At 43.4% G+C, this 12,762-nt stretch overlaps 1 protein-coding gene across 1 annotated transcript; it reads left to right on the forward strand.

Moving 5' to 3' along the window:
• Positions 1 to 5,462: 5,462 nt before the first annotated feature.
• On the forward strand, positions 5,463 to 12,059 carry LOC135101789 (tenascin-R-like). Its single transcript, XM_064006084.1, has 9 exons — positions 5,463 to 5,519; positions 5,843 to 5,948; positions 6,104 to 6,294; positions 6,413 to 6,624; positions 9,528 to 9,599; positions 9,802 to 9,968; positions 10,267 to 10,393; positions 11,259 to 11,374; positions 11,542 to 12,059. Exons 1-9 carry the CDS (start codon positions 5,463 to 5,465, stop codon positions 11,760 to 11,762), a joined length of 1,269 nt encoding a protein of 422 aa, XP_063862154.1. The 3' UTR covers positions 11,763 to 12,059.
• Positions 12,060 to 12,762: the final 703 nt, after the last annotated feature.

Below are 12,762 nucleotides of genomic sequence, written 5' to 3' on the forward strand. Positions count from 1 at the left end.
CCAGAGAAAGGGATGAATGATTGACAATACTGGTTAACTCTTCCATTAGAGTGGTGAAAAGAATAGGGTTGAGAGAAAGAAGAAAGTCTTGTGCAGCGAGGCCGCTGGAGGAGGGAGGCAAGCAGTTAGCAAGATCAGAAGAGCAGTTAGCATGAAAATAGCGGTAAAAGACAGCTAAAGATGCAACAATGCGGCAATGAGAGAGAGGCTGAAGACAGTCAGTTAGAAAAGAGGAGTTGATGAGACGAAAAGCTTTTGATTCCACCCCGTCTAGAAGAGCGGTATGAGTGGAACCCCCCCCCCCCAGACATGTGACGGATAAGGCCCTTGTACAGAGTTAGCAGCTGGGGTGTGAGAAAATCTGGCAGAGACGTCTCAGAACGGTTAGCTTCATAGAAGCTGTTTCAGCTAGAGATGAGATGTGGAGTTTCCAGTTCAGATTATAAGTAAAGGACAGACAATGGATGTTCAGGGTAGAAGAGGGAGACAGTTGAGTGTCATCGAAGAAGAGGGGATAGTTGTCTGGAAGGTTGTGTCGAGTTGATAAATGGAGGAATTGAGTTTTTGAGGAACTAAACAATACCAAGTTTGCTCTGCCCTAATCAGAAACTTTAGAAAGATCAGAAGTCAGGCGTTCTGTGGCTTCCCTGCGAGAAATGTTTACTTCCTCAAGGTTGGATGTCTATAAAAAGACGTGGAAAAGTGCAGGGTGGTATCGTCAGCGTAGGAGTGGATAAGACAAGAGGTTTGGTTTAGAAGGTTATTGATGAATAATAAGAAGAGATTGGGTGACAGGAAAAAAAAACATGAGGAACACCACAGTTAATAGATTTAGGAGAAGAATAGTGACCGTCTACCACAGCAGCAATAGAATGGTCAGAAAGGAAACTTGAAATGATGTTGCAGAGAGAAGGATAGAAGCCGTAGGAGGGTAGTTTGGAAATCAAAGCTTTGTGCCAGACTCTATCAAAAGCTTTTGATATATCGAAGGCAACAGCAAAAGTTTCACCAAAATCTCTAAAATAAAATGACCAAGACTCAGTAAGGAAAGCCAAAAGATCACCAGTAGAGCGGCCTTGACGGAACCCATACTGGCGATAAGATAGAAGGCTGTGAAGTGATAGATGTTTAAGAATCTTCCTGTTGAGGATAGATTAAAAAACTTTAGATAGGCAGGAAATTAAAGCAATAGGACGGTAGTTTGAAGGATTAGAACGGTCACCCTTTTTACGAACAGGTTGAATGTAGGTAAATTTCCAGCAAGAGGGAAAGGTAGATGTTGACAAACAGAGCTCAAAGAGTTTGACTAGGCATGGTGCAAGCACGAAGGCACAGTTTCAGAGGACAATAGGAGGGACCCCATCAGGTCCATAAGCCTTCCGAGGGTTTAACCCAGAGAGGGCATGGAAAACATCATTGCAAAGAATTTTAATAGGTAACATGAAGTAGTCAGAGGGTGGAGATGAGGGAAGAACAAGCCCAGAATCGTCCAAGGTAGAGTTTTTAGCAAAGGTTTGAGCGAAGAGTTCAGCTTTAGAAATAGATGTGATAGCAGTGGTACCATGTGGTTGAAATAAAGAAGGGAAAGAAGAAGAAGCAAAGTTATTGGGGATATTTTTGGCTAAATGCCAGAAGTCACGAGGGGAGTTAGGCCTTGAAAGATTTTGACACTTTCTGTTAATGAAGGAGTTTTTGGCTAGTTGGAGAACAGACTTGGCATGGTTCCGGGCAGAAATATAACGTTCATGAGATTCTGGTGATGGAAGGCTTAAATACCTTTTGTGGGCCACCTCTCTATCATGTACAGCACGAGACGAAGCTGTGTTAAACCAAAGTTTGGAAGGTTTAGGTCGTGAAGAAGAGTGAGGAGTGTACGCCTCCATGCCAGACACTATCACCTCTGTTTTGCACTCGGCACACAAAGACGGGTCTCTGACACGGAAGCAGTAGTCATCCCAAGGAAAATCAGCAAAATACCTCCTCAGGTCCCCCCAACTAGCAGAGGCAAAACGCCAGAGGCACCTCTGCTGAGGAGGGATTGGAGTGATAGGACAAGATACAGATATGAGATTGTGATCGGAGGAGCCCAACAGTGAAGAGAGGGTGACAGCATAAGCAGAAGGATTAGAGGTCAGGAAAAGGTCATGAATGTTGGGCGTATCTCCAAGACGGTCAGGAATACGAGTGGGGTGTTACACCAATTGCTCTATTTCGTGGAGGATAGCAAAGTTGAAGGCTAGTTCACCAGGATGGTCAGTGAAGGGAGAGGAAAGCCAAAGCTGATGGTGAACATTGAAGTCTCCAAGAATGGAGATCTCTGCAAAAGGGAAGAAGGTCAGAATGTGCTCCACTTTGGAAGTTAAATAGTCAAAGAATTTCTTATAGTCAGAGGAGTTAGGTGAGAGGTATACAGCACAGATAAATTTAGTTTGAGAGTGACTCTGTAGTCGTAGCCAGATGGTGGAAAACTCGGAAGATTCAAGAGCGTGGGCACGAGAGCAGGTTAAGTCATTGCGCACATAAACGCAACATCCAGCTTTGAATCGAAAATGAGGATAGAGAAAGTCGGAGGGAACAGAAAAGGGGCTACTGTCAGTTGCCTCAGACACCTGAGTTTCAGTGAGGAAAAGAAGATGAGGTTTAGAAGAGGAGAGGTGGTGTTCTACAGATCGAAAATTATATCTTAGACCGCGAATGTTGCAGAAGTTAAGGAAGAAAAAGTTGAGGAGGGTGTCAAGACTCTTAGGTTCGTCGACAGAAAGGCAGTCCGACCTGGGGACATTTATGGTCCCCTCCCCAGATGGGGACTCCGAGGCTGGTGTAGGAGTCGCCATGATAATTTTGAAATTTTTAAGTGAAGGGTGTGTGTGTTATTAGGTGCTTGTAGTTTTGTGTGGAGGAAGAGAGTTTTCTTTAGAGGGCAGGCTGTGACTGCCCCCTTGTGTTGTGAGACACAAAGGGAAATGTTCAGTGAGGTCACAGCTGGGTTTAATAATAAGTTCACAGCACCCCCTGAACAGTGCTTTAGACCTCACTGGGAGTAATTATCGTTTCGGCAGGTGTCTACTGCCTCCTCCTAGAAAAAAAGACGTGTGTTAGTCAGGTATACTCTTCTCGAGAACTTTAAAAAAAATAATCTCCTACACGGAGTTAAACCTTGGTTTAACACAGCTTGTTCTCGTGCTATACATGATAGAGAGGTGGCCCACAAAAGGTACTTAAGCCTTCCATCACCAGAATCTCATGCACTTTATATTTCTGCCTGGAACCATGCCAAGTCTGTTCTCCAACTAGCCAAAAACTCCTTCATTAACAGAAAGTGTCAAAACCTTTCATGATCTAATTCCCCTCGTGCCTTCTGGTATCTAGCCAAAAATATCTCCAATAACTTTGCTTCTTCTTTCTCTACTTTATTTCAACCAGATGGCACCACTGCTATCACATCTATTTCCAAAGCTGAACTCTTCGCTCAAACCTTTGCTGAAAACTCTACCTTGGACGATTCTGGGCTTGTTCCTCCATCTTCTCTACCCTCTGACTACTTCATGCTTCCTATTAAAATTCTTCGCAATGATGTTTTCATGCCTTTGCTGGCCTAAACCCTCGGAAGGCTTATGGACCTGATGGGGTCCCTCCTATTGTTCTCCGAAACTGTGCCTCCGTGCTTGCACCTTGCCTAGTCAAACACTTTCAGCTCTGTCTGTTAACATCTACCTTTCCTTCTTGCTGGGAGTTTGCCTACATTCAGCCTGTTCGTAAAAAGGGTGACCGTTCTAATCCTTCAAACTACCGTCCTATTGCATTAATTTCCTACCTATCTTAAGTTTTTTAATCTATCCTCAACAGGAAGATTCTTAAACATCTATCACTTCACAAGCTTCTATCTGATCGCCAGTATGGGTTCCGTCAAGGCCGCTCTACTGGTGATCTTCTGGTTTTCCTTACTGAGTCTTGGTCATCCTCTATTAGAGATTTTGGTGAAACTTTTGCTGTTGCCTTGGACATATCAAACGCTTTTGATAGAGTCTGGCACAAAGCTTTGAATTCCAAACTATCTTCCTACGGCTTCTATCCTTCTCTCTGCAACGTCATCTCAAGTTTCCTTTCTGACCGTTCTATTGTTGCTGTGGTAGACGGTCACTGTTCTTCTCCTAAATCTATTAACAGTGGTGTTCCTCAGGATTCTGTCCTGTCACCCACTCTCTTCTTATTATTCATTAATGATCTTCTAAACCAAACTTATTGCCCTATCCACGTGGAAAAGTGCACCCTGCACTTTTCCACGTCTTTTCATAGACGTCCAACCCTTCAGGAAGTAAACATTTCACACAGGGAAGCCACAGAACGCTTGACTTCTGATCTTTCTAAAATTTCTGATTGGGATAGAGCAAACTTGGTATTGTTCAATGCCTCAAAAAACTCAATTCCTCCATCTATCAAGTCGACACAACCTTCCAGACAACTATCCCCTGTTCTTCAATGACACTCAACTGTCCCCCTCTTCTGCACTGAACATCCTCGGTCTGTCCTTTACTTATAATCTGAACTGGAAACTTCGCTTCTCATCTCTAGGTAAAATAGCTTCTATGAATTTAAGCGTTCTGAGACGTCACCGCCAGTTTTTCTCACCTCCCCAGGTGCTAACTCTGTACAAGGGCCTTATCCGTCCATGTATGGAGTATGCTTCACATGTCTGGAGGGGGTTCCACTCATACTGCTCTTCTAGACAGGGTGGAATCAAAAGTTTTTCGTCTCATCAACTACTCTGCTCTAACTGACTGTCTTCAGCCTCTCTCTCATCGCCGCAATGTTGCATCTCTAGCTGTCTTCTACCGCTATTTTCATGCTAACTGCTCTTTTGATCTTGCTAAATGCATGCCTCCCCTCCTCCCACGGCCTCGCTGTGCAAGACTCTTCTTTCTCTCACCCCTATTCTGTCCACCTCTCCAACGCTAGAGTTAACCAGTATTTTCAGTCATTCATCCCTTTCTCTGGTAAACTCTGAAACTCCCTGCCTGCTTCTGTATTTCCACCTTCCTATGACTTGAATTCCTTCAAGAGGGAGGTTTCAAGACACTTATCCTTCATTTTTTGACTACCGCTTTGGACCCTTTTATGGGATTGGCATTTCAGTGGGCATTTTTTTTATTTTTTTTTATTGGATTTTAGTTGCCTTTGGCCAGTGTCCCTCCTACATATAGAAAAATAAAAAAAATACAACGTTCTTTTCTCTGAGCTTTCTGATCACGTTTTATAAATCCGCATGGAAACTTTAGTAATCTTTCTATATGTAATCCCTTGCTTTCAATACCAAATGAATACTACGTCTCATTGTGCAGAGTTAAAAAAAAATATATAATTAAATGGTCAAGCACAACTGAGTGTTATATTATATAGCTTTCTGGTCGTATGTACTACCGGTTATAAGGAGTGCCGTCACAGTTGTAAGAAGGTTACGCCCGATGGCAAACCCTGGCGATTTTTGGTTTGATTGTAGTGATGCCTTTTCCTTTGTGAGAGTGTGGTGTGTGTGTGTGTGTGTGTGTGTGTGTGTGTGTGTGTGTGTGTGTGTGTGTGTGTGTGTGTGTGTGTGTGTGTGTGTGTGTGTGTGTGTGTGTGTGTGTGTGTGTGTGTGTGTGTGAGAGAGAGAGAGAGAGAGAGAGAGAGAGAGAGAGAGAGAGAGAGAGAGAGAGAGAGAGAGAGAGAGAGAGAGATTATATCATTAGTGCGTGGAAGACAGCGTCTAGAAGTCACCAAATTCAGGGCAACCCTTCCGCCACTGCCCGGGAACCCATCACACAATAAAGATGAACTCAGGACCTGACACGTTTAGTCCATGCAGGAGGGGCATATGCTTCTAAAGTTCTCGAATAGAGTACAGAAAGGCCCCAAGTATCCCGATGTGCCCGAAGTAGAAGCGCACAGAGTAGCTCCCCCACTGGCATTCAGTTCAGAGTAGTCAAGTGCTCCTGGTGCCAAGACGCACTTCGCTAATTACACCTGATACGAACACTCAGATTTGCGTCACTCCCGCGCAACGCTGAATAGAAAATAAGATGTTTATGCTTCCTAAAGACTCACTAATGAGCCTCCATTCATGAAGCACACCTGCGAGACGACCAGTCCCGCCCTGGGCCGCCCTGCCCCGCCCAGCCCAGTCCAGCCCAGCCCCTCCCTTCCTCCAGCAGGCTGACCCAGGGGTATATATTGACTGGTTGGCTGTCAGTGCTACAACCATCACCTTTGCGGCAGTCTCGGCTCGTCTCCGGTGATATAGACACACGGCAGTCAGTGGTAAGTACCGTCACCCCCGCTGTAAATTGAAGCTTGAGTGTTGCAGCTGATATTTTCCACTGCAGTTTGCGACCAGTACTGATAGATTGGTGCATCTCTGACTTTCTCTCCTCAATAGAGCGACATGTGGGTCTCCGTGTATGCAATAGTAGTGTTGGGAGCAGCAGGCGTGCTGGCCGAAAGTCCCCAAAATGACAAGGCAGCCAAACGGCAAGGAATCTTCACATGGCCATCAGAAACAACAGACACCATCATCACAGAGACCAGAACCAAACCAGAGCCCACCGACAGCAACACCAACACGCCATACCCCATACACTCCTCTGTCAGGTAAGTAAGGCCTCTGAACACTAAGTCATAGCTATATATATATATATATATATATATATATATATATATATATATATATATATATATATATATATATATATATATATATATATATATATATATATATATATATATATATATTATTTTTTATTTGTTATGTAAGAAGGACACCGGCAAAGGGCAAAAAAGAAAAAAAAAAAACCCACTGAGATGCCGGTCCCCGTATAGGGTCCAAAGAGGTGGTCAGAAATTGAAGGATAAGTGTCTTGAAATCTCCCTCTTGAAGAAGTTCAATTCACTGGAAGTGGAAATACAGAAGCAGGCAGGGAGTTCCAGAGTTCACCAGAAAAAGGGGTGAGTGATAAAGAATACAGGTTAACTCTTGCATTAGAGAGGTGCACAGAATAGGGGTGAGAGTAAGAAAGTCTGGTGCAGCGAACCCGCGGGAGGAAGGACGTGTAGTTAGCAAGATCAGAAGAGTAGTTAGCCTGAAAATAGCGGTAGAAGATAGTAAGAGATGCAACATTGCGGCGATGAGAAAAAGGCTGAAGACAATCATTTATGGGAGAGGAGTTGATGAGACGAAAAGCTTTTGATTCCTCCTTATCTAGAAGAGCGGTATGAGTGGAACCCCCTCAGACACGTGAAGCATAATCCATACTTAGACGGATAAGGCCCTTGTACAGAGTTAGCAGCTGGAAGGGTGAGAAAAACTGGCAGAGACGTCTCAGAACGCCTAACTTCATAGAAGCCGTTTTAACTAGAAATGAGATGTGAAATTTTCACTTTAAATTATAAGTAAAGGACAGACCGAGGATGTTCAGTGTAGGAGAAGGCGGTAGCTGAGTGTCACGGAAGAATAGGGAATAGATGTCCGGAAGGTTGTGTCGAATTGATAGATGGAAAAATTGAGTTTTTGAGGCATTGAACAAAACTAAGTTTGCTGTGCCCCAATCAGAAATTTTAGAGAGAGAGATCAGAAGTTAGACGTTCTGTGGCTTCCCTGCGTGAACTGTTTAATTCCTGAAGGATTGGACGTCCATGAAAAGTCGTGGAAAAGTAAAGGGTGGTATCATTAGCGTAGGAGTGGATAGGACAAGAATTTTGGTTTAAAAGATCATTGATGAATAATAGGAAGAGAGTGGATGACAGGATAGAACCTTAAGGAACCGTCTACCGCAGCAGAAATAGAACGGTCAGAAAGGAAACTTGAGATTAAGTTACAGAGAGAAGGATAGAAGCCATAGGAGGCTAATTTGGAAATAAAAGCTTTTTGCCAAACTCTATCAAAAGCTTTTGATATGTCTAGGGCAACAGCAAAACTTTCACCAAAGTCTCTAAAAGAGGATGACCAAGACGCAGTAAGGAAAGCCAGAAGATCACCAGTAGAGCGGCCTTGACGGAACCCATACTGGCGATCAGATAGAAGGTTGTGAAGTGATAGATGTTTAAGAATCTTTCTGTTGAGGATAGATTCAAAAACTTTATATAGGCAGGGAATTAAAACAATAGGATGGTAGTTTGAAGGATTAGAACAGTCACCCTTTTTAGGAACAGGCTGAATGTAGACAAACTTCCAGCTAGAAGGAAAGGTAGATGTTGACAGACAGAGCTGAAAGAGTTTGACTAGGCAAGGTGTAACAATAGAGGCGGAGTTTCGCAGAACAATAGGAGAAACCCCATCAGGTCCATAATCTCTCTCTCTCTCTCTCTCTCTCTCTCTCTCTCTCTCTCTCTCTCTCTCTCTCTCTCTCTCTCATATATATATATATATATATATATATATATATATATATATATATATATATATATATATATATATATATATATATATATATATATATATATATATATTGTTACGAGGGGTGAAGTTATGTATTGCGTAAGTTATGTGTTGTCTCAGTAAGCCACGTTATTCTAGTGTCTTTCTCGATGCGCTGTTACCCGTGTGTCGTGTTTACTAAACCCTGTTATTCTCCTTTTAATTTGCCCCCTTTCCCTTTATAGTACTTATTTGAAACTGATACCAGTGAAAGAAAAGTCATTGTCCGGTATAAAAGAATAAAATTCCAGCCAGCTTCAAAACTTTAGGTACAGTGATTTCTTGAAAATAAAGTGCCTTTGAGGGAGTGAGAAATTTGTCTAAGGGCTTGGTGGATTACGCCTGTTATTCATCCTCCCATCCTTGTTCACGTGACCACCCGAAGCGTGGGAGCGTTTTGACTTGCTGTTGTGGGAAGTAATGACAGGATTTTCAGCTCTTTCTAGAGCTGGTTCATTCGGCTCTGTTCACTCAAAAGATTTGCCTATTTTCGGTTCCCAAATTGCTCTTCATTTAGTGCCTCATTGACTTAAAGTTTGACAATATCTAGTAATATGACACAGAAATTGAATTTCACCAATATTTTTTTCGCTTTGAATATAATAGTAATTGTGAATGCCAGTCATTGCGGTTATTGTCACGCGTCTCTACTCTGTGAATGATACTCATAGCTTACGACTGTGGGTAAGGAACTTCTACTCCTCTTGCCGCTGCTACTCACTCCCATACGTAATGATGGTATGATAAAATAGCTTGACTGGAAATTTTATGTGATTATTCCAAATATCACAGAATTTGTAGAATAATGTTTTTCGCCTGCTTTTTCATATATTTACTTTTTTTTCAGAGCAGAGTATCAAAGGCCTCCTTGAACAAAAGTCGTCTTGAATTAAATTACTAATCTTTTGTCATTTTATAGAACAAATGTGTGTGTGTGTGTGTGTGTGTGTGTGTGTGTGTGTGTGTGTGTGTGTGTGTGTGTGTGTGTGTGTGTGTGTGTGTGTGTGTGTGTGTGTGTGTGTGTGTGTTCTCGCTTGCCTGTGCACTGAAGCTCAATGAATGAAATCTCCGTCATCAACAGACCCGTGGACTGTGCAGACCACCTGATGGCCGGGGCCACAGTTAGTGGTGTGTACGAGATCTACCCCTTCACGTGAGTGCCTGGCGCCGCGCCTCTCATCATTCACACAAACTTAATTGTCACGATGCCTTAATTTGCATAATAACAAGATGAATGAATTACATTACGAAAAACTGTTTCAATCTATTTCCATATAATGACGAATAAGAGTAACATTTTTACTTTGAATCGTAAGAAAACTAGCTGCCTTCCTCATTCCATTGCTGACCGCCAGGTGCACGTGTGGAAAGCCGGTGCTGGTGTGGTGCGACATGGAGACAGACGGCGGCGGCTGGACAGTGTTTCTCAGACGCCAGCACCAGAGGGTCCAGCTTGACTTCAACCGCACGTGGGACGATTACAAGGCAGGCTTCGGCAGCCCTTACTCCGAGTACTACTTGGGTGGGTGTGACAGGAACTGGGACACTCCGCAATAGTTGTGAGGATTCAACCTTACCAGAAGTCTTATACCTTAACACATTTTTCCTTTATTCATTTAAATAAGAATGATTTTTTGCACTTAAATGAGTCTAGTTAAATGTGGACCAAGAGGAAAAGATCAGCTTAACTGACATTTGGGTAAAAAAAAATGGTTCGTCATTTCGATTTTCCTTGGTTTTCTACTCTTAAAGCAGTCCACGTCATAAGAAGGTGAAAAAGATCATTAAGCAGCGATGTAAACTTTCCAAATACTCTGCAGGCAATGATCTGCTGCACCAGATGACGTACAGCCGTGCTTACGGCATCCGTTTGGACGTGGGCTTAGTCTCTGGAGGTTACGACTTCGCCACCTACGAGAATTTTAGAGTTAATTCTGAGGACAACAGGTAAACACAAGCAGGTAGCGACAGGACACAAACATCTTTTTTTATTTTTATTACTCATAGCTTTTATCCTCCATACATGACACAGACAGCCAAGAGTGAAGTTACTATTTCTCTTCACCTGTGAAGGGCTGGGGAAGTCAAGACCCATGTCAGTGACCATCATCGGGACTTGAGGTAGCGGAATCACTGCTGCAGGGGCATAACTGTGTAATGTGCAGCGCTTTCTAATGAGAAGTGCTCTTTTACAGTGGTTCCACGGAAGCTGGGGCCTGATTAAATACTGCCTTCCTTGAAAGTGCTAAGCAAGGCTTCCGCGCCACCTCTTTCACTATGTCTACACATAAATTTAATTACGCTATGCCTACACATAGAGATAGCCCTGGGTTAACGGTCATTACCTCTGTTTTCGACCTGTGATAAGCTGTGTTATCGAGAACCATGACAACTATGACCATCATCGAGTAAGAAGCGATCAGTGTTCCAGGGAAAAATAGCATAGATACTGGAAAAAGAAAGGGTGCTAACTCAGCTGATCAAACAGACCTGGGCCTTGATTGACTGCTGCCTCCCTATAGAGGAGCAGGCAAGGCTGACGCACCACACGTCTAACATATAAACTGTGCTTCCATTTATACTAAGCACGCAGAAACAAAACATTTACAGTCTCCACAAATAAAGATGATGTATAATACAACCTCATTTCTCCATCAACTTAAGTTCCATGTGGTTTTTCAATACCAAATGGTTGTTCTTATTTTCATGCTAGTTCCAAGTAATCAATTGCCACTTTACATTTATCTAGGTGGTAGACACTTCTAATATATTTATTTGACTCCTTTTTTTTCCTACTTTCTCTTTCCCTAAGGTATTCCGCCTACATGACGGGATCTCTCACGGGAGGCAGCAGTTCAACAAGCTGTCTCCGCTATATGAGTGGCCGCTCCTTCACCACACTCGATAGGGACCACGACAGCTATGGCGGTGTGTGTCACGTCACGTGTACTTCGTCTTGTTTACAGCAAAGAACGCCGTGAAAGTTCATTATGCACATTATTTCAGTAACCGTTTGCTTGACTTAATTTCGTTGCATCCTCAAGTGAACATATTACTGTGAAAGCTAAATAATTTCATCCCACATTTCGCTTCAGGTAACTGCGCATCAGTAAGAGGAGGAGCGTGGTGGTACTATAATTGTAGATACTTCAACCCCACAAGCACCTTCAACACGAGTCTCCAACTGACCTGCTATGGTGCCTCTAGGCCCGTGACGCAGCTCCAGCTTAAGCTACGGCCAGCCATCTGTGACTCCTCCTTCAAGACCATCCACCTCATGGACATGGGCTGTGGCTGTGCTGCTCCGGAACACTAACACCTTCACACTTAATCTGCCCACTACGTGACCACCCGGATATTCTACATTCTTGCTGCTCTTGAGTCTCGAATCAATATTTTGAAGCGCACTGGGCTTTCATCTGGACTCTTTTTAAAGGCCACATATATGACCCTGTTGAAAGTAGTAGAGATGAGACGCCGAAACGTTTGGAAATATGGACACCTAGCAATACACTTCATAGCACACACCGGTTATTATTATAAGGTGTACTAGCATTTCTTGTCTTAACGTCATTGTCTTGCATCGTTGATTAATAAAGGTTTGAGGAATTATCATGTGCATGTTACTTCAATGATTCTAACCGTAAAAAGAAAAATTGGTTATATGAAAGTTAGTGCTTTCTAGTGTTAGGATAGTGATACATAGTGATGGTGATTAATGTTGTCATACCACTCATCCTTGCTTTGACTGTGTTGGTGACAATAGTTTACAACAGTGGTAATGGTGATGAACGCTCCCTCACCATTCACTGTGAGCGGATCTCAGCACCTGAGGAAAAGTCGGGCCCCGCCATCACCTTACCTAGTAAGGCGACGGAGGTGCAGTGGTCGGTTGTGTGCAGGAGTATGAAGAGGATGAAGGTCTCCAAGGCGCCTCTCTTCGAGGGGAGCCAAGTGGAGACGAAGAATCTCTTCATCATAATGAAGGGAGTGACGAAGGAGGAGGTGGACGTGGCGAGATGAGACAAGGAGAGGAAGGAAGGGGCAGACGCAGTTACTCTCTCCTCAGGTAGAGTGCTTGTGCTCGGAAGTAATCAGGTTAGACACTTAGTGCGTTTTATGCAACGGATAGGAAGTGTAGGACAAGGGTGTCTTTGCCAAGGGCAGGGATAAGGAAAGTAGCAGATAGGCTAGACACGTGCTTGGAAAATTATGGGACCAAGCCCCACCCCTTTTTATTTCTCTCAGCGCGGAAGGGAATGGCCTTGGTAAGGTCAGGAGAGAGAAGTTGTTTAGGAAATTTAGACAGGCGTTGG

This window comes from Scylla paramamosain, chromosome 7 (genome assembly GCF_035594125.1).
Source record: "Scylla paramamosain isolate STU-SP2022 chromosome 7, ASM3559412v1, whole genome shotgun sequence".
Lineage (NCBI taxonomy): Eukaryota > Metazoa > Arthropoda > Malacostraca > Decapoda > Portunidae > Scylla > Scylla paramamosain.

Coding starts and splice junctions, on each gene's coding strand:
- LOC135101789 (XM_064006084.1), top strand. CDS start 5,463: ATGGCAAACCCTGGCGATTTTTGGTTTGATTGTAGTGATGCCTTTTCC. Junction 5,949..6,103: donor AGCTCCCCCACTGGCATTCA/GTTCAGAGTAGT, acceptor CCATTCATGAAG/CACACCTGCGAGACGACCAG. Junction 6,295..6,412: donor TAGACACACGGCAGTCAGTG/GTAAGTACCGTC, acceptor TCTCCTCAATAG/AGCGACATGTGGGTCTCCGT.